Source organism: Mauremys reevesii, linkage group 9 (assembly GCF_016161935.1).
Source record: "Mauremys reevesii isolate NIE-2019 linkage group 9, ASM1616193v1, whole genome shotgun sequence".
Classification (NCBI taxonomy): domain Eukaryota; kingdom Metazoa; phylum Chordata; order Testudines; family Geoemydidae; genus Mauremys; species Mauremys reevesii.
The window spans coordinates 86,409,253-86,431,504 of NC_052631.1; the positions used below are offsets into that span (position 1 = coordinate 86,409,253).

Here is a 22,252-nt window from a genome sequence, read left to right on the forward strand (position 1 = left end):
TTACTATTATATTTACAATAAATGTGGCATCTTTGCTTTATCCCTCTTAATAAGATCCTGCTAGTTTTTATTGGTATAACAAAGAGAGGAAACAGATGGGGAGCTTGAAGCCTAAAAGTGGGTGTCCTTGCTGGACAACTGAGGGGATGTACAAGTGCAGTTGTCCTCAACTGTGACACATGTAAACTGCATTTGCCTGTTTAAGCTGAATAATTTCCACATGCATAGCCAAAGATTCCCATGTAAAAACTTGCCCATAAGGAAAATGAAAAACTTGAACTGCAGGTGGAATTTAAAGGCCAGATTTTGGCACGATGAGATAATATAGTACCTCGGCAATATTCTTACCCAAGTTCAGACAGCTGGGTTATTTGGAGTGCATTTGTTTTTTCGTATGAACATTTCATGAGACTTGATTTGGACCACAGAGTGGTAGCACTTAAAAAGACATGCTTCTTTTTTTGCCTTTCAGTAGTTCTCACTCCCAGGCATACAGCTGAGCATAGGGAGGATAAGTGTTGGAGATGGCAAAGAAGGAAACTCAACACCAACTCTCATAGTATTGCATACTGTTGCATTTACTCTGTTACTCATTACTAGCTTTAACAACATCTTAGCTTCTCAGATTCTTTGTTTTCAGGTCATGTCTTAGTAGAGCTGATATTACTGCTCTTTGTGGAATTTCTTCATGGACATCCACAGGACCCCTTTATTTGCCTCTCGGTTGTCCTGCAGCAGATGATGTAAATAGCTCTGCATTTTGGATCAATGTGAAATTTCCGCCAACCAGTGATTTCTTAATTACACTATTTTGTAGAAGTGATGACCAGCTATGGAAAATGACACTAAAAATCATGGTTCCAAATTTCTGGACATTTTATAATAAGCACTTATGCAGGTGCAAACTGGGGTGTGAAAAGTGTGCAAAAAACTATCATTACTGCAACACAAAGGCAACCATAACTGCAGCACCTGCGCTCAAGGAACTGCAGGAACTGCTCCCATAGTGCACTGCAAAAAGGATAAAAAGGGGACCCTAACTTCCCTTTGCACTAACTGGAGAACAGCCTGGCTGCACTGCATGAAACAAAGTTGCACCATTGTTTTAGGATATTGCAGCCTCAGCTGTCCCACTGCACACCAGGCATAATTCTTCCCTGAGCTCTTCGTGGGATAGTGTAGCTTTTCACCATCTCCAACTTAGGTCAGTTTGGTCTTACAGAAGTAAAAGTTAAGAGTTGGAGAGTGAGTCCTGACTAGTAGACCTTTATGGTTGAAGGAGGACAAAGCTGCATTCCAGACTAATAGCCAGTGGAAATAGGATGGACAGATGAAAAAACATTGACATATAAACCACACAATAATTTGTGAAAATTCCCATAGTAAAATTGCATTGGTAGCTTGCAATGTACTGAAATTAAATCTCATCCCAGTATGTCTAGAAATCCGGGCTTAAATTTAGCCAGAGCTGAGTTCCAGTAATTCTTTTCAAACCTTGATTCCAGCCTAATGCTGTTGGTTCTCAACCAGGGGTCCATGGTCCTCTGGGGGGCTATGAGCTGGTTTCAGGGGATTGATGGGGTCCCGTGGATGAAGCCTGGAGCCCTGAGCTCTGGCCTGCCCCGCAGTGAAGAAGCCCTGAACCCTGGTATGTCCTGAAGGGCTGAAACCACGAGTGCTGGCATACCCTCACCACCACAAACTTTATTGCTTTATGTACCCAAGGCCCCAAACAATATCTACCTGAAGACAAACAAAACTTGTTGTTCTTTCTGCTAATATGAGTGAGGGTATGCAAATGTAACTTAGTTATCAAACTAACTTAAATGTTCCCCAATATCCATAGATAAATAAGGAGGACCTAGGGTCTAGGGAGGGCCAACTACCCTTGCTGAGTTCCAGAAACATTGTCAAAAAATCCCATTTCTATTATATCTACGGTGTGTGCAGCCAATTGCTCCCCTGAGCATACTTGGCTTAAAAAGAGATTTAGAATGATTGAATTATGACTAGATTATGGATATGTGATTTTTCTGACCTCGTACTAGAAATTGTGAATGATATATAGTAGTACTAAGGAATTATAATGAGAAGAAAAATTAAGTTGAAAACACTGATGATGCAGTGCTCTTTGCTACCCACTGGTACATCTTAGTCATATTGCTATTAAACAAGCCCAGAGGTCTATGACCAAAGAAAATATAAACAAACAAAAAAACATAAATCCTTTATTTTAAAGTGTTTCCTTACTTTCTCCCACATATATCTTTGAGTAACCAGCTATGAGGAGAATGCAAAAAGAGAGAGCTTCTTATCCCACAGCTTCAAACTCTTAAATATATATTATTAAACTAATTGTAAAATATTTTTTCATATTCAAACAGCATTTACAGAGTGCCAAAGAAATCCAAAGATGTTAAGATTTAGAACTGCACAATTCAGATATCCAAACAACCTTAACTCCACTCTATAATGACACCATGAGAAAAAAAAATGAAAACATTGAATGAGTCTTTACAAATCAGTTTAAATGTAATTTGAGATTACAAATATGATTATGCACTACTCATAATTGTATGGTTAATGCATGACATCACTACAGGGCAGAGTTAAAGTTGTTTGTGTGTTTTGGATGAGAATTTCCATATCTGATCATGTTTGAATATTTTAAGATTAGCATAAAAACATAACAATGGCCATACTGGATCAGACCAATGGTTCATCTAGCCCAGTACCTGTCTTTCAGCAGTGGCCGATACCAGATGCTTAAGAGGGAATGAACAGAACTGGACAATTATCAAGTGAGCCATCCCCTGTCATCCAGTTCCAGCTTCTGGCAGTCAGAGATTTAGGGACACTCAAAGCAGGGGGTTCAATCCCTGATCATCTTGCTTAATAGCCAATAGTCTAATAACCCTAGTCATGAACCAGGACCCAACTGTGCTTGGCACTGTACGTAGAACAAAAAGATTGTGTCTGCCCCAGAGGGCTTACAATCTAAGTGTGAGACAAGAGACAACAGATGGATACAGACAGATACATGGGAGAGTACAAAGAAACAAGGAGAGAATAGTGGTCAGCAATTGGTCTCAGCACACCAGCAGCCTAACCACTGTCAAGTGTTTTATAGGTATCACAAAAAAGGAAAGATTTAGGAGGATTTTTAAGGAGGATAATGAGGTAGCTGTGCGGATGTTTATGGGGAGCTCCTCCGAAGCATGAGAAAAAGCATGAAAGTGGGCGATGGAGGCTGGCATCATGGGCCAATCACAGACAGGAGTTGACATCTTGATAATGAATGAGAGATGATTGGTAGGGTGGGGATTGGCAGTGAAGGGCCTTGAAACTGAAGAAAGGGGGAGACAGTGGAAGGATGCAAACGAAGGGTGACATGGTCAAAGTGGCAGGTTAGGAAAATAATCTTTGCAGCAGATCATAAAAAGATATAAACAAGCAGATATAAACAGATATTCTGAAGGAATGTTTTTACCCTTATATTACTGTTATGTGCTCAACTTTAATTCTAAATATACTTTAATATAGTATCTTTCTGGGAATTAATATTAAAGATGAGAATGACAACTGTCTGTACTTCAGAACTCTATGGAATGCTTGAAACAAGCAGGAAACACTTTTGCCTCTGCTCCACTGTTAAGCAAATACCACATTACTGAATCACAATAGTAAGGAGGAATTGAAATTGTCTCTGTTCTTGGCTGTTACACTTTATGGGCATGATTGTGCAACTCTTGGATGGTGTAAAGCTGGCTCAGCCTGCTCCTACACTGACTGATTGCCCCCTCCGCCCCAGAAAGGGATGTATTGAAAAAGTAAGGGGACATGATGAAGGCAGGTAAGGGGCGGGAAAGAGATCCACTGTTCTCAGCTGGTGTAGGGTGAAGCTTTTGAATCAGGAAGCTGTAACCAGCTCTCTGACAATCTCTGGTCCTCTATTTAAACTCAGAGAGACATATTATCTAGCCAAGAGGGAAGAAGAGGGAGTTGAAATTTATGTGACACAAATGTCAATTCATGACCTGATTGTAAAATAAATGCCAAGATAAGGGACCCCAATGCTGCCTTTTAGAACTTGTCTTCTTGCATCTGCTCAGTGCTTGCTTCTCACTTATTCTACTGTCATGTTTTGTCAGTACTTTGTGGAGCTGAGTCAAAGCTTCATTAGGTTATGTTATTGACATGCCATGTCATATAGCTTCAAGACATTGCATCAAAATATCATAATATATGCAATAAATAGGGTCAAAATGTCATTGTGCTATGGCAGTGGCGCACAACCTTATTACACAGGAGGGCCATATAAACCTGAGCACAACCTTGTGAGGGCCAAATTCTCGTATGTACAGTAATTCATATGTACAGTATTTAGATAGATGGTTATGTACAGTATTGTCTATTTAAAAATAAAGAAAGAAATCAGTGCATAAAAAGTGTACCAGAATGATAGAAAACAGGAAAAAAACCAGTAAAGAACATATAATTAAACTCAAATGATGTAAATAGGACAATAAAATGCTAATGAGTTGTCCGTTAGCATATTGTGTTGAGGCAGGCCGTGGGCCTTATGAAATACTTTGGTGGGCCATGTACGGCCTGCAGGCCATAGGATGGACACCTGTGTGCTATGGCAAACTGGTACTGTGTTGCCTCAAAATAGTGACAACTGCATCAAAATGATAGGGGGTACTGGATCAAAATGGAGATGCTGTGTATCACAAGGGTGTTGCACTGTAATGAAATGGCATTGTGTCATGTTAGAACACAATACATCTATACATTTCAGCACAGCGTCCAAAGTGCCACATTGTGTCAAAACAGTGACGTGCCTAAAAATGACAGCATTTGATGAATGCAGTGCTATACAGTGCAAAATTGTGGCACACTATCAAAAGTGTATCAGACTCTGTAAATACAGTGATACACTACATCAAAACAGGTGACCCATATCAATACCTCTTAGCACAGCATCAATAGACAGCTACATCATGTTAAAACAGGACTGCCCAGTATCCCAGCACTTCACCATGCCAATGTGCCCTTGAAACTCCCTTACCAGAGGTGTGATGATGTCTTTTTAAGGGCAGCAAGTTCCTGAGCTGAGGAAAGATATTGCTGAGATTCATTGTGGCACTTCTACCCTTGCTTAAGCTCTGGCCTACTTGGAAGTACTTGTGGCCTCTGAGTAGTATACATTTGGTGTTGTGGGGACCCATTTCACCTTGCATTTGAAAAAGCTGGCTCAGTATTCTGTAGGTGGGTTGTATTGGGTGTGTGTGTTAGGCTAGTGTGGTATAGAAATTCCTGAGGACTGAATTTGTTGTGTAATATGTGGGGTGTGCCTGGGGCAATGGTCACTGTTTGAATGGACAGTGTTCCTGTGGGGTTGGGTAAACTGTGTGTGTATGAGGGTGGATCTGAAGGAATAGTCAGTGTGTGTATGTGGACTATGTGCCTGGGGGATAGTGTGCATCGTGTGTGGAGGAGATGGATCTTGGAGAATGCTCATTGTATATGTATGGCGGGGGCAGTGTCTAGGGGACTGTGTATATTTTGCATATATGGGTGGTGGTGGTGTCTATAAAGCGGGTGGGCCTGTAGGGGTGTGTGCCTATGGAGGGGTTGGACCTATGAGATGGTGTGTACTATGTATGTGTATATGGGTGGGGGTGAATCTGTGGGATGTGCTGTGTGCGTGGGGGGCGAGCCTGTGGGTGGGGTATGCTGTGTGCATGAGGGGGATGAGCCTGTGGCTAGGGTGTGCTGTGTGCATGGGAAGGGCGAGTCTGTGGGTGGGGTGTGCTGTGTGCTTGGGGAGTCTGACTGTGAGGGGTGAGCCTTTGGGGGGGAGGTATGCATGGGAGGGGGGTCTGAGCCTATTGGTGAGGTGCACTGTGTGCATGGGAGGCCAAACTTGTGGATGGGGTGCACTGTGTGCCTGGGGTGTGTGCTGTGTATGTGAGGGGGTGAGTCTGTGGGGTGAATCTGTGGGTGGTGTGCTGTGTGCACGGAAAGGGCAAGCCTGTGTGTGTGTGTTGGGGGGGGGTAGAGTGACCAGATAGCAACTGTGAAAAAACAGGACAGGAGGTGGGGGGTAATAGACACCTATATAAGAAAAAGTCCAAACAACAGGACTGTCCCTTTAAAAACAGGACATCTGATCATCCTAGTGTGGGGTGAGCTGTGTGTGTGGAGGGTGAGCCTGTGGGTAGGGTGCGCTGTGTGTGTGTGTGGGGGGGTGAGCCATGTGTGTGGGAAGCTGAGCCTGTGGGTAGGGTGTGCTGTATGGGCGGTGAGCCTGTGGGTGGGTGGGATGCTTTGTGCCTATGGGGGTATGAGCCTGTGGGTGGGATGTTTTGTGTCTATGGAAGGTGAGCCTGTGGTATGGGCAGAGAGCCTGTGGGTGGGATGCGTTGTGTCTCTGGGAGGTGAGCCTGTGGCGGGTGCAATTTGTACGTGTGAACTCCGTGTATGTATGGTATGAATATGTAAGTATGTATGTATGTCGGGATGTGGGGGTGGGAGACAAGGGGCCTCCTTGTTCTTCCCTTCTCTGATACTCTCCGTCCCTTGACGCTGCGGCTGTGTGTTCTTGATCCCGTGTGTAAGGGGCTTCCTTCCAGCCCCCTCCCCTGTCTGAAGCAGCAGGGACGGTTGCCTCTGCACTCGGCCCCAACGGTCGCTCGCGCGCTGACGGGTTGTTTACTTCCTCGGCAGCGTCAGCAACCCCAGCCCCCGCCACCTCCTCCCTCCCCGCTTTCTGTGGTTGGCTCCCCCAGCAGCCAATCACTGCTACTTCCAAACTATAAACCTGGCGGAGGGGGGAGGGAAATTCTCCTTTCAAAAAAAATAGTTGGAATACGCTACATCAGTCGGAGGTGCTGATTGGACGGGGCAGTAGGCGGTTCAAGCGCTGACTGGCATATCCGGCTGCTAATTACTCACCTCTCGTTGTACTCACTCTTCCACATACACGCCAAATCCCGCCTCCGTCTCCCGTATCTCTGTGTGTGAAGTGCTGATTGGACAAAACACAAATTGTCCATCCATCTGCCAGTCACCTTAAGCTCCGCCTAACTTTTCACCCTCTCTTCTCGCTTACATCGCCGACGGACAGAAGCTGTTGCCGACTTTCATTGGTCCAAAGCGCTGCCGATCCATCAGAACCTCCCCTCTTTCGGATTGCGCACAAACCCTTCACCTTTCCCGCTTCCTGATTGGGCCACCTCGGAGCTGTCTCCGTCTCTTATTGGTCTATCCCTCTGTCACTCCAGGGGGACGCCGCTCGACTCCCCAGTCTCACCCTGTACACACTGGAGCACAGGTGACCCCGCCCCCGGCTGGTTGAAGCCCCACCCCGTCCCCTGTACTCACCCTCCCCCTCCCTTCCAGCGTCACGTGATGTTTTCGCCGTGGTACCGCTGAGGCAGCTTGTGTGAGTGAGAGTAGCAGAGCCCGGCGCGTTGCGACCGGCTGGGAGCGGACGAGCGAGAGGGCAAGCGCCGCAGTCCCTGGCGAGCTCGTGCGCGGAGCGGAGCCTCATGTCCAGCCGGGCTTGGAGGACGCTTCCCTTGTGAGGGCGGATTCCCCCCTACCCCAGCTCGCTGGCCCCTAAGATGGCGAGTGGGATGAATGGCCCGGGCGGAGAAGGTGGTAGTACCGCGGCCAGGGGCGCCGAGGCGGAGCTGGGCACCGGGAGCGTTGGAGGAGGGGTCGCACCCTGCCACGGGGCTGGAGTGCCTAGGACTGCTACTACGGCTGAGGAGCAGCAGGAGCTGGGCGAGAGCGGCCCCTACCCGCCCACTCAGCCCCATCACCTGCTGCTGCTGCTGAAAAGATCGCCCAGCGCCTCCTTGTGCCTGGTGCAGGAGGAGGAGGTGCCCGCTGCTGCGGCTCCCACAGGGCGAGGGGCCCTCTCCGCTGGGCGAGGTGGCCAGCCAGCTCCCTCAGCACGAGGAGCTCCTCTGCCAGCTGCTCCTTCCGTGGCTCCCGTGGGGGATGACGTGAGGAAATGTGGTTACCTGAGGAAGCAGAAGCATGGACACAAGCGCTACTTCGTGCTGCGGGCTGAGAGCCACCTGGCCCCAGCGAGGCTTGAATACTATGACAGTGAGAAGAAGTTCAAGAGCAGCCTGAGGGCAGTGGCAGCTGCTAGTGGGTCTGCCGTCCTCTGCTGCCCCCCTCCCAAGCGAGTGATCCCCCTGTACCAGTGCTTCACAGTCAGTCGGAGGGCAGATGCCAAGCATAAGTACATCATTGCCCTTTATACCAAGGATGAATACTTTGCCATGTTGGCTGAGAATGAGGTGGAGCAGGAGGCCTGGTACCAGGCAATCAGTGAACTCATGAACCAGAGCAAGAGGGGGTTCTTAGAACAGGAAGACCAGACAGATCAGCAGATTGATGAGGATGATGAGCATTATGGAGCTGCGCTTAGACCAGGCACCATATACAAAGAGGTGTGGCAGGTTAATGTGAAGCCCAAGGGACTAGGGCAGACAAAGAACCTGACTGGGGTGTACAGGTTGTGTCTATCTAGCAAGGCTATCTACCTAGTAAAGCTGAATTCAGAGGTACCTGCTGTCCACTTGCAGCTAATGAACATCCGTCGCTGTGGGCACTCGGAGAACTTCTTCTTTATTGAGGTGGGCAGATCTGCTTCTATTGGGCCTGGTGAACTGTGGATGCAAGTTGATGATTCGGTAGTTGCCCAGAATATGCATGAGACCTTCCTAGAGACCATGAAAGCTCTCAAAGCCTTTACAGAATTCAGGCCCCGCAGCAAGAGCCAGTCATCTGGTGGTGGCAGTGGTACCAATCCTATCTCCTTTATCACCACTAGGAGGCATTTGGGCAACCTGCCTCCTAGCCAGACTGGCTTGCAGAGAAGATCCAGAACTGAGTGTGTTACTGGGGGAACTCCGCCCACCACCAAGAGTAGCAGTGCATACCGCTTCAGAACATCTAGTGAAGGGGAAGGGACAATGACTAGACCTTTCAGATCAGTGACTGGGAGTCTGATCCATTTGAACACTGCAAGGATGAACTTGGGCCGGCAAGAAGGGAGTGGAAGGTATGTCAGAGCAGCTTTCACCTCTTCTTATCATACCAGGTCTGCCTCCCTACCAGTGTCTCATTTTCCTTCCACCACCAGCCCCATTAGTGTTTCTTCCAGTAGTGGCCATGGCTCTGCCTCAGACACACTAACCAGGCCTTCTAGTTCATCTGTCTGTGGGTCCCCAAGTGATGGGGGCTTTATTTCTTCTGATGAATATGGCTCTAGCCCTGGGGATTTCAGGTACTTTCGTGTCAGAAGTAATACTCCAGATTCCTTGGGAAACACACCACCTATCAGAGAAGAGAATTGTTTAAGTGAATACATGTCCATGAATAAACAGCAAACAGATAATAGCTCAAGGGATGACTATATGGAAGCTGAAAAATGCTTCAGAAAAAGAACTTATTCTCTGACTAAACCAACTTCTGTAACAGTGCAGCAGAAAACAACACAAACCACGGCTTCCTTAGATGAAGATTCTGCAGGAAGGCACAGACCTTGTTCGGAATCACCAAAATTAAAAGAGAACCATGAATCTGACTACTGTGATGCTACCCTTGATTCTGTATGTAACCAAAGCAGAAGTAAAGCCAGGGATGATGGATACATGCCAATGATGCCAGGAGTTGCGTCTTCACTCACAAGCAACAATGATTATTTGCCAATGACTCCTAAAAGTGTGTCTGTCCCCAAACAAATTAGTAATTCTTGGTCGTCATCTCAGGTGGACTCCAGAGGATATATGATGATGTTTCCCAAGGCTAGTTCTTCACCTGTACGAAGTCCATTGGCTGGATTTATTTCTAAAGGGGGTAATGAAAAGGTGACAAATGAGTATATGGATATGTCACCTGGAAATTCAGGAGTTCCAAAACAGCCCAGTGATTCAAATTGTATTCATACCAACACTGTTTCCAAAGGCTTCAGTTCATATTTCTCTCTGCCGCGAAGCTTTAAGACATTATCAGGACAAAATGGAGATCATAATGAATATGTTCCAATGTCCTCACCTGGAAAACTGTTATATGATGAACATGAAAATGTCAAATGTGTCAACAGTGAACCATTAGCTAATGGCATTTCTAAATCATCCGCTGTGAAAGTGTCAGATGAAGGACTTGCACAGAACAGGGCTACCAGGCCTACAAGACTTCCCCTAGGTACAAGAGGAAGTAATACTATACCAAGAATGTACGATCGAACAGTTCCACCTGAGCCAGCTAGCCCTGGTGAATACATAAATATTGATTTCAGTGAAAAAGCAAGTAATACACCATATTCTTTATCTGCAGAAGGATCGCCATCATCTCTAGAATCAAGTAGTGACCACAGACAGTCGCCACTTTCTGATTACATGAGTGTTGACCTTGATGTGCAGTCACCAAAAGTAGCAAAGGAACTGTCAAATTCTTTAACAGATATTTCAATTTATGCAAGTTCCTGTATCCCCAGAAACCAGTCAAATGATTATGCTAGACTTTCATTTGATACTGCTGGTGTTAGCAGTACAAGTAGTAGGGCTGATGATTACACGGAGATGACTTTCAACATGGCAACGACACCACTTAGGCCTTTTACCACAGAATCCAGCAATGGTATAAAGATTGATAGTCCTTCTTCCATTGTAAATCGACTGTGCATTGTTGACAGATATTCAGGTAGTAGTAGCTTCTCTGTTGCTAACTCTGATCCTCCCATGGCACCTAAGGTGATTCGAGCTGACCCACAAGGCAGAAGAAGGCATAGTTCTGAAACATTCTCTTCTACTGGGGCTGTAACTACTTCCTCTTCTTTCTTTACTGATAGTAGCAAAAGACACAGCTCTGCCTCATTTGACAACGTTTGGTTGAAACCTGAGGAAAACATTTCTGATGGTCATGAAAGCAAGATGTCCAGGGATACCTCAACTGGATTTCAGAATGGCTTAAACTACATAGCTTTGAATTTACGTGATGATTCTATGAACTGTGAGGCAAGCACTAATACACCAACTTGCCATCTCCAAAATGGTACTTCGAATTTGGACAGTGGAGCTTATGTAAGCATAGATTTCACCAGATCTGATGGTTTGAAGTGTAACTCTGCAAGAAAAGGTTTGTAACTTTAAAAATGTTTTCATATGAAACGTTTTGGTACAGGAATTCGATGTCATGATTGATATAAACATAGAGTGTTCAATTGACTTATATTTTAATATGGGGAAATATTACTGTACATTTCTGTATGTCTTATTTTAAGTTGTTTCTGGTAGTACCACAGTGTGGTAAGCATAGAAGAAATGCAGAAGTCAGTATCTGTCCTGAAGAGCTTAGCATTATCTAGCGCACTCTTACATTTTAATATTTTGCTTGGCGGGTCAATGTATTGTCTAAGTACCTTCAAGCTGGATTGTATAAAATATTTTAACTTGATAAAACCTTAATCATGCTCTAAATCATGGCTTCTCAATCTGGGGTCATGATCACCCTACTCTTGTTTATGACAGGAGGGATCCCAAATTTTCTTCTGTTGTAACAGTGGGGTAATGGAAAAGATCAAAAACCACTAAATTGGGTTTAAAAATCCAATTTGGATTTCAAATACAGTACTTTAATAAAGTGATAAGAAATTACCATCCATATTAGAAAATAAAGTTATGTGAGTACCTGCTCTTTTCAAGTACAGTCAAACCTCTATGTTCTGAAACTCGGTTAACCAGACCTCAAGGTTGCCCAGAAGTTTCTCCCCCCTGAGATTTCTGTCCTTGATATCTCTCTATCCTGCTGAGAATCCATCTTCTGAGGGTTTAAAAAAGAAGTTTATGGAAAGCAGGATGTCAAGAAACTATGTTCCTGCAAAGTTTAGTAATTCTGTTCCTTGATATCCGAATCCTCAGGTATGAGTTTCCAGCAGGATATGAAGCGTTGGCAGGCCCTTAAATCCCCACTCCTGTATCTCCTCCTGAGGGTCCTCTGAGCCTTTTAGCCAATGGGAAAGCCAGATAATTGTATGTAATAGGAGCAATCAGCAGGTTTTGAAGTCTGTACCCAGGATCTGGAAACAGAATGCAAACTTCAAAGCTGGGTGGCCAGGTTTCCCTGATTTGAATCTTAACCAGTTTAAAGTAATCAAAGTAACAATTGTATTTATCTCTAATGTATACATTAAAAACAAAACAACCCTGGGAGAAATGACAACTCTTGTCTGACTACCCTTAAGTAGATGAAGGATAAGAAAAGAAATATTAAGCTCTCTGCTGTTCTGGAGGCAGTAGGAAATGGTAGTTCCTCAGTTGGGTCTCTTATTGTGGTTCCATCCACACTCTCCACCTCATGAAGCATCTGTCAGTATTTATATCCTACCATGCACTGTATTTCTTAAATCCTACAACTTCAAGACTTTACCTTGGAAGCACAATCCATATTTTGAGGTGTATATACTATTCTTCTCTAGCCCTTGATGATAGTCCACATCTGATTATCTTCTACTGCGCAGGGAAGGAAACAGTAGATGGCAAACAGTAATATCTTTACCTCTTCTTTTGCAAAAATGGTATTTGTAGTTTGTAACTTATGACTCCTCAGATGAAATATCTAGTCGTAGTTGAACAGTGGTATTTTGTCCACTCTTGTAAACAGTGAGGAGAGAAAAAGGAAAAACGGGAAAGGATATTAATAGCTGTCCTATACTTACCACTGCTTGGGAATGCAAAGCAATTTTCCTACCTCTAATTACAGTAATAGACTATGTAATATTGAATAATCTATTTTCTATCTTCACCTTAAAGTCTGTACATATGTTTACATTTAGTTGTAAGATATTATGAATTTAAAATTTGAGAGCCTTTAATACTGGAAGCTATAACACTGACTCAGATAGCATACTATTTGAAGTCTGGCAGCCACTGCTTTGGGCTTCTCAGAAATGTGTGGTTTGCCTTGTTTGCTTTGTTTTTGCTTTGTATTCTTGGTTGGGAATCAAATTTAGAAGACTCTGAAAGTTGCCAGTCCAAAAAAAAAAAATGCTTTTTTTTTTTTTTTTTGTAGTGCCAAAGACCTCTAACTTCAAAAGATCTGCCCACTAAATCAAAAGCATTTTGGTTGATACAGCCAATTTGATGAAAAAATCCTACTGATCTTAGGTTTTAAAGTCCTGTAAGGATGCTATGTTATTATATTCAGTAAAGTATAATTTCCCACATAGTGGGAGAAAGATCAGAGGAGCCAGTTCTGGCCATGTTACTAATCTTACACACACACAAATATTTAAAAGGATTCTAAAAGTAGCACTTCTGTCTCAAACATTTTATTTATTAGTGTTACAGAAAATATCTAAAATTACTGTGATTGGAAGTTTTTTTTCTGTAATCCCTTCCGCCTTCCACTTTGTTTATTTTATGCATTTGACAGCGTTTTGCATACAGTTGGTTTCAATGTCCCTCTTGTACATTCAGTTGGGTTATGTAAGTCTTTCATATAGTGGCAAAAGCTTTTAAAAACAGAAAAGAGATTGTGTTCATAAAACTTTACACTTGCCTGAGCTGCCTGCAGTACATGATATTGCTAGATTTCAAGTTGATGGTGGCCCTTTAACTATTAAAAATATATACTCCTTCAAAACAAGGTCCAAAAGCCAGTTTCCTCCTAAAAGCAGCATAATATAATTATGGTACATAAAGAAGTGAATGGGTGGTGTGTGTGCATTTATGGGTGGCCCTCAGACTGACTCAGTGGTGAACAAACTAATGTATAATACAATAATTTATTTTAGTTCAGATAAATTTCCTACATCTATTTCTACATCACTTACAAATTGTTGATCCAACTTAGATATGGGGTCTTAACATTAATTCAGCACATCCAGAGTGTATATCTGGACCATAACAAGAACATGGCTTACAAAAATGGTTTAATTTTTTCACAGATCATTAATAAAGTCCCTACTCACTAAACAGAACTTTGCCATGTTCTATTATGGTAAGGTTTTGATTTTAATATTTAATAAGAAAGCATAGTGTTTCTCTCACCAAAGTGATGGATTTTGTGACAGGATTATAAACAAAAAAGCTAAAATTCTTAAATTTTTATTTTGGACAAGGAAGGTTCCTTTCTCTTAAGTCTGACCAGGAGTGTGATATGTCTCTGTAACAAATTAATGTGTTTACTACATTTGCAAACTTTTGGCTGAGCTTTGCATTCTCTCCCATTCTGCCCTCACCCCACACCCTCCTTAAATCCTACTCCTCACTCAATTTGTTTGCCTGGGGAAAAAAGTCCACTTTTAAGGTGACTCCTGTGTATAATGAAATATTTGTCTTAAAAATGGTTTAGTATGTTTAATGATTATGTATATTTATCTAATGTAAAGATACAATCTAGCTAAGGTATACAGTTTTAACTGCAGCTTTTATATGAGAAGGGAATGTGCTTCCTAATGCACTACTGATCCCAAGTTCTGCTTCCTAAATTTCATCCGGTTCAGTGATGTGAAACAACCCTTCATATTTCCCCATTCATGAAATGGAAAGAGGAGGGGCAGAATGTTAACCCTAAATGGACGGAAAAAGAAAACTGGTCTGCCTTGAGGCTTTTTAGGCCTAGGCAAAATTATGTTCTAAGGTGGTGAGACTGTATAGTACTAAAATAATTACAGGATTTTGATTTCTAATGTTTAAATTTTTAGGAATTCATTGAACAAAACAGCTTCTTCTTTGAAGTTGTCACATGATATTAAGAGGCAAGCATTTTGCGTTTTTGATTATATGAATCTGAGTCATGGAATGTTGTCCTCGAGTGCAGAACTCTAAAGCTACTTCAAACAGCCTTCTGTTAATGTATACCTTATTACTGCATCTTGTAGAAACTGAGGTGGATAATGAGAATCGGGTTATAATAAACTATAGGAAAGAATTATATATAGTTCAAATATGTTTCTTCAAGACAAACATTAATCTGTTCAGAGAAAATGTTATATACAGCTTAATATCACCTCACCTTTTCCCCTCCCACTCTTGTATCATGTTTCTTCTTACATGTTTTGCATAACATTTTTATGCTAATTGTCTTGGAGCTTTTGAAATAAAAGACCTTTTAAAATGCAATGTCTCTAGATTTAGAAGGGAGGTAAAACAGAATTTATTCTAATTTCTTCCTTGGTAGTTTATAAATCTAGATTATGAAAACATGACAGGAAATAATGTATATCGGTCATTCTGAAAAATTCACAAATTGGGAGTCTTATTTAACAATCTTTTAGTAGTTAATAATTAAAATTCTGCAGTTACTTGCCCAGTAATGGCCCTTTTTGGATTTGAGGCTTGTGGCTTTTTAAAATTCTCTTCAAACTGAGGCAGTTTTATATTGGCAGAGTAGAATATTAAAAATAACTTTAAATAACCTACTGTAATATGTCTGCACATTGACACATACCCTGGATCTTTGAAGTCAGTATGGTAGGGAATAATACTTCTTGGAGAAACATTTTAATCTTGTGGTAATATATTTTAGCAACCCGAGTGACTTGCTGCAATGCTTAAAAATACAAAGGATCACTTCTTAAGTGTAGGTGAATGAACTGTTGAAAGCAGAACAGATTTTCTCTCACTGTTTATAGTGTAGGAGTGAATTAATTATGATATCTTTGACCAAAATTCATTTTTACTTCTAACTTAACAAGAAAAAAGCTGAATTAAGAAAAACAACTCTCTTAACACTGTGATATATTACATTTTGTTATATATAAATGTTCTGATACTGCTCTGATTGTGCTAATGCAGATTCTGAATCCTTGGTTGCAGCTAGTTTTCAGACACATTTTCCCCCCCCCCCCCCCAATTGTTGCTCCCAATCACAAATTTCCCATTTCTCTCAAATGTAGCCACAGTGGCCGCATGCAGCCATCAGGGGCTTTTCTTGCAGCCAGAGCCTCCTGGAGGGGCAGAGCAGCAGCCCCTCCCCTGGGGCCGCCACCAGTGGTGGGGCCCTGCCCCCCGTCTGGAGACACACATGCTGGAGGAGCAGGCGGCCAGTGAGTTCCCCACTTTCCTGGGAGGGGTTGGGTTGGGGGAAGGCTTCAGTGTGGAGGTGGTGGGGGGCAGGCTACAGCCACAGAGCTTTAAACTCCATCCTTGGGCCCCCTCACTTGGACATGGGACTTTGGACTCGGTTCCCTGGCTGCACGGGATGGTGGGCTCTGGCCCCAAGCTCACGCCTCCTCCATCATTCCGGGCTTCTATTGCCTCCCTACCCACTTCTCTATCCAGGGCTTAATTTGTCCCCAGGCTTGCCAGGGCTGAGTAAGTCTGCTGTAAAAAGTGAGATTTGTATGTTTGTTAATATCACTTTTCATAGCAGAATTAGTAGCTAGTAGGTCTTTAAAAAAAAAAAAAAAAAAAAAAAAGCAAGCAACAAAAAAAGCAAAAGAAGCAACAACAAAAAAGAGGCAAGAATGTGCAAAGCACCTATTAGTGTTTTTGTTCTGTTTAGGTTCAGTAAAGAATAGAGACAACTCTACATTATTTTTATTATTGAGTCTGCAAAAAAACTCCTACATAAATAAATTACAATTATTTGGACATGTATATGTGCATATTTATTTGTTTTTCCTAAAGTTAATTATTTTAGGAAAAAGTGTCAGAGCAGCCATTAGCAAGAGATGGCTACCAAAAATTTTGTTCTGAGACTCTGGAGCATGTACTGTAACTAGTAACTTAAGTGATGTGTGATCAATTCTATAAAATGAACCAACCATGCCTGCTGAGGAAGGCTGTTACTTTTTAATTCAATATTGAATGGATCTCGGTTTTTCTCTTTCATCTTAAATTAGAGCCTTAGGTTAGTGCCTTCTTACTGCCCTTCTACTATTGCCTCTTACAATTTCAAACTCTCTCTTCCTAATTTTGCATTTGAAGGTGTAGAAATTCCATCATTCCTCTTGTGGATGGGTGGGAGCAAAAGCTTGTAAAGCTTATCCAGTCCTTCCAGGAACTCCTAAGTCTGCTCTGGTTTACTTACTGCTGGGCATTACTTCCATTTATTTAGTTTATTTTCTTATGTTCACTGGAATGCAGCAATAGGTGCAATTCACCTTGTTCACTTTTGTGAGCACTGTCTGAGTAAATTCTTTCTTATTCTGAAAAGACCTAGTGGGTTTGTCTCATCCTGAATTTTGGATCAATTAACTCATGGGGGGGAAAAAAGTTGGTTTTGAATGATACGAGATAAGCAAGACTAGCAAGACTGAATTGTAGTTGTATTCCTTGGACATAATTTGGTATCTATGGATTTCTAGGAGCTCCTGTGTTCCCAGTAGACCTCTGTTTCCACTTGTTCCTTTAGTTCACTTTTGAGAAGAAAGGATTCTTGCATCCACTCCCTAGTAAAATAAACAACAAAAAAGATCTTCAATCTAATTTTATTTAAAACAATCTAGGAGAGTATCAATTGAGCTTCAACTAAAAGAGGACTGGAGTAATAAATAACTGGGAAAAGAATTGTTTACATCTTTGTTTTTGGAGGCAGGGAAAATTTTACTGCTGTTTGTCCTGGTACTTTGATAGTGTGCTGTTATGTGACTCATACTTAAATGGCTGTAATGACCTGGAGAGCTGCCTTATTGGCCCACCCTGCAAATTGCTGTTTGACTTCTTTCCTCACATGTAGCTTAATTAGCATATTAAAGACAATCTCTAATGATCAGTTTATACTATTACACAGGTTGAAACACAGATGTTGTCCTCACCCGTTTTTGAGAATTAAAATACGCCTGCCAGATCAAGAGAAGAGAAGAAACAGCACTCATCCAAGTTCACTAGAGAGAAAGAAAAGCTGATCAGTTCTGTTCTAGCTGAAACTGAAGCAGTCTCAGAACGTTCCTGAGCCTTAGCAGTTTAAATGTTAGTTGAGAGACCCTTGAACTTTGGGAAGTTGTGGGATAGCTGAAGGCTGTAATGAGGCAGAGGTAATCAGTCTTATCCATCAAGTCTGTCAGGATGACAAATCTGAAACATAAAATGGTGTCCAAAGGCTCTTGAGTTCTTAGTCAGGGTTTGGATTTTGAGGGTTTTTGCTTTTGATCACTGGTTCAGGAGCAATGTTTAGAAAAAGTTTATTAGGCTGCAAGAGGGTTCTCCTACTCCCCGTGGCAGGTAATGAAATACAGGGTGTTAATGCAGAAGGGTTGCCTACTTTAAAACATTTTTTTTAGTATTTTTGCTGTATTGTTGAATATTGACAGTATACATCTCTAGTTGTCTGGAAAAACTTTTAACCATGACAGAAGTACACATTATTATTCTCTTAGTAAAGGCTTATGGGATCACTTGCACCATAAGCAGATCTGTTTCCACATTTGAGGTGCTACGCTAGTCCAGTAAAGTGGAGAAAATATTTGACTTTTTTTTCACTTGTTAAAATTGACACATAGCTTTTGAAGCAAATTTTGTGAAACTGTTTTTTGAAGTTAATATTTAGTAACAAATATCGAACAAAAGTAAAATGCCTGTGCTATTTTATGTTGATTATTAATAATCTAGTGAGTCCCTTTGAGTAAAATTTTAACAATTGTGCTGTTTGAAGGCTGCATTTTCAAGCTTTCTGACAGTATACATCATTAGTTCTATTATAACAATTCTTGAGATATAGCCACTAAAACCATGTTAAATTGAAGTTTGCCACCGTGTGTTCCTTCCACACCCAATCAGAATAATACTTAGCTCATATATAACACTTTTCATTAGTACATCACTGTGCTTTACCAAGGAGCTAAGGATCACTATCCTCATTTTACAGATGGGGAAACTGAAGGACAGACTGACTTTTCCAAGCTCATCCAGCAGGCCAATGGCAGAGCTGGGAATCTCCCAGGTCTTCCAAATTGCAGTCTAGTGCTCTAGCCACTGCCTCCCCCGATGTGATTTTAATGTCAGTATCTTGCAAACAACTATGACTAGAAAAGAATGTTTTTACAGTTTTGGAAAGGGGGGTATTTCAGGTTTCCAGTGGTGTAAAACTTTCATTTTTAGTTCTGATGAGTCACATGGTCAGTTGAACACTAAAATCTACTTATTTTCTAAGCTCTTTCGTTATGTTTGTACAGTGCCTTGCAGAATGGAATTGTGAACCTTTAGGAACTACTATAAAACAAATAATATCAGGTATTACCTCATGGAACTTAAACTAAAGAATATGGTGACAACTGAACTAAGAATTAAAATAAAACAGTTGAATACAACTCGTTGCTATTTATAAACTCTATGGCATGTGATAGTTTTTCTTTAGTGATTATAGAAACTTCATGGTGTACAGTGTTGTCACTGTTTTGTGGTCTGGAAAGAAATTAACTGGAAAAAGTACACTGTACATAGAGAAATAACTTCCTGGAAAATCTGACTTTTGAATCCAACAAATGAGTCACCAGCTAGACAGTTGGGTTAACTATGATAACATGAAGGATAACTGAGAAATCCTTCTTTTTGTGAGGTAACGCTTTTACTATGTTGGGAATGAATATCGCATAATTTTTTGTCCCTCATCTTAAAATTTGTTTTATTATGCCAGCATGTTACCTGAGTTCACATTTCCTGTTGTTTTCATGAAGCTACCTTTTTATCACATGTGAAGAGAGAGGGAATTGGAAGTGGTTATTAATACTTAAAGTAGTATATTTTTGTTTTCGGATTTGAGTATAATTGTAAGGGAAGTGGATATAAGCAGTTTAATGGGAACTGTTAATTGTGAATGTTAAGTTTTTGTAGGCAACACTCAGAGCTCATAATGGATCCATCTATTTGTATTTATACAGAATTATAAAACTATACAAACTATCACATCAGTTAATAACTAAATGTTAAGGAAATATTGATATCAAAATGTGCAAACATTTTTTTTACTATAGAGGTTAACGACTCAACAATGTGTTAGCAAATTCAGTATATGTAATGACTTCCCTTTGGGGTTCGTGTTTAGTAGCATAACTTTTTTTGGTGGATGGTAAGTGTTCAATTTTTGTAAACTTTTTCTGGTTGATATTAGTTTCCCTAAATAATTTAATGTAACTAAAATTCATGGATATACTTACAAATGATGCTAAAATGTGTGAGAGAGGGCTGTTAAAATTTAGCCTGTATATTTAGGTTTTGTCTACACTACTCACATTTTAGAGACACAGCTGTGCCGCTAAAAGGCACGCAGTGTAGCTGCTGTTTGTCAGTGGGAGAGAGGTCTCCCGCTGACCAAAAAACAAAACAAACAAACAAACAAAAAAAACTTTCACCCCCAACGAGCGGCAGCAGCTTTGTCCGCTGGAGAGCACTCCTGCCGACAAAGCGCTGTTCACACTGGTGCTTTTCATCGGTAAAACTTTTTTGTCGTTCGGGAGGGTAGGGGGAGTGTTTAAATGCCCCTGAACAAAAAAAGTTTTGCCAACGAAGTTCCAGTGTAGATTAAGCCTTAGTGAGGCACTTCTGAATGACATCTTTTCCCAAAGGGAACAGTGTGGTTCTTCGCTCCCACCCATGCCAAGCCAGCCTGTTTTATTGTTTATAGCTCTTGCTAAAAAGCTTGAGTTTGCAGAATAATTTTTTAAACTAGATAGCAAGAGAAGCTAAAATGTTGGGATTGATGAAGGACTTCTTTAGACAACTAAAGTTTTGAGAGCTTTTAACAATGCGATGAAGCAGACAGGATAATTAAATAAAGATTAAAAAAACAAAATGTACAAAAGATTAATAAGATATACTAAACTGAGAAACATGGTTACTTATTAAAATGACAGTTCTCTTTAAAATGTTGACAAATATCTGGGGTCTCTGTAATTTTGTTGTATTTGCTTTGCAAAAATTGGATCCAAAACATAAAATATTATTGGATGAAAGCCAAAAGAAAATCCATTCCGCTTACTGAAAATTGTTGCACTTCAGGCCAATGATTTAGAAAATTTTAGCAATCTTCAGCAGTAATGCTCTATAGTGAACTGTAACTAGATATACAGAATCCATTATTGCTGTAAAATTCCAGAATTTCTGGCTTTTCATAGTTCTAGAGTGATCAGATGTGTTTACCCTTTCACTGGCAAACAGTTTGTCCTATAGCTTCTAAGTTGAGTTTGTAGGGTGAGCAGCTAGAAACCTGTTTGTAAACTGAGCAGATTTAATCTGTAAGTCACTTGGACCTTAAATATAGAACCCCACATAATTGCCACATCCAACAGTATGAGTACAGCTTTCAAAAATTGCATGATACCAATCATTTTTGTGTTTATTATTATTTAACATTTATATTGCAGTAGCACCTAGATGCCAGCCAGTGTGGGGCTCCATTGTGCTTAGGAACTGTACAATCATAAAATATCGGTTCCTCCCTCAAAGAACTTAGTCTAAAAGACAAAAGTTAACAGGTGGATGAGGCAAATGGGTTGGGGTTCAGGGCAGGAGAGATGGGGTAATAAAATTCATGAAATGTGCAGATGTCTGACTCTGAACCCATGACTTATGGTAAGTGCAACTTACCCACTTGCCTATCCTTCATCAGGTTGCAGGTCACTGTGTGCATTACAGAAGAAGTGAGTTTTGAAGAGGGACTTGAAGGAGGATAAGGTATGACGGCTTTGTGGATTTTGATTGCAAGCTTTTCCCATTCATAAGAGGCAGCATGGGAGAAAGTCTAAACACACTTTTAGAGACGCTGAAGCCATGTCTACACTACCATTTATGTGGGCAAAACTTACGTCGCTCTGGGGTGTGGACCCTCGCCCCCCCTGCCCCCCGAAACATAAGTTACGTCAACATACGTGGTAGTGTGCACAGCACTATGTTGTCAGGAGAGCTTCTCCCCCGATATAGCTACTGTCACTCGTTGGGGGTGGGTTATGTTGACAGGAGAACTTTCTGCTGTTGTCATAGAGTGGTTACACGAGACAGCTTACAGCAGCGCCGATGCATTGGTAGAGCTGTGCTGCTGTAAATTCTCTAGTGTAGATGCAGTGTTAGAATCAGGTGATCAAGATTGACGTTGTTGGCAGAGTGAAGATAGGCGTCAACCTTGCAATTAGAGAAAAGGCTTGATAAAGTCAAGCATTTTGAAAGCAAGAGCAAAAAGTTTGTGCTTGATGCAGTGGACAAAGGGGAGTGTAAAAAAAAAAAAAGTGTATACACAGGGGAAGTGACAGTCAGTGATGAGCCGGGAAGACAATGTTAGTGCACAG

The 22,252-nt window shown here is 41.5% G+C and overlaps 1 protein-coding gene and 1 long non-coding RNA gene across 3 annotated transcripts in view; one reads left to right on the forward strand and one right to left on the reverse strand.

The window, feature by feature from the left end:
* The first annotated feature begins 7,547 nt into the window (after positions 1–7,547).
* IRS4 (insulin receptor substrate 4) overlaps positions 7,548–22,252 on the forward strand; it is a 32,882-nt gene continuing 18,177 nt past the window's right edge. The window contains exons 1-2 of one of the 2 annotated variants that reach the window (XM_039488505.1): positions 7,548–11,166; positions 21,580–21,644. In XM_039488505.1, the coding sequence (XP_039344439.1) occupies positions 7,632–11,166; positions 21,580–21,614 (3,570 nt within the window). In that variant the 5' untranslated portion in view covers positions 7,548–7,631 and the 3' untranslated portion in view covers positions 21,615–21,644. The remainder of the gene's footprint in view (positions 11,167–21,579; positions 21,645–22,252) is intronic. The other variant, XM_039488506.1, reaches the window with a different exon arrangement.
* Positions 16,851–21,055, reverse strand: LOC120371975. Its single transcript, XR_005584674.1, has 3 exons — positions 20,950–21,055; positions 17,792–17,860; positions 16,851–17,425 (listed from the first exon to the last, which is right to left on the reverse strand). It is a non-coding gene; the product is annotated as an uncharacterized LOC120371975 (long non-coding RNA).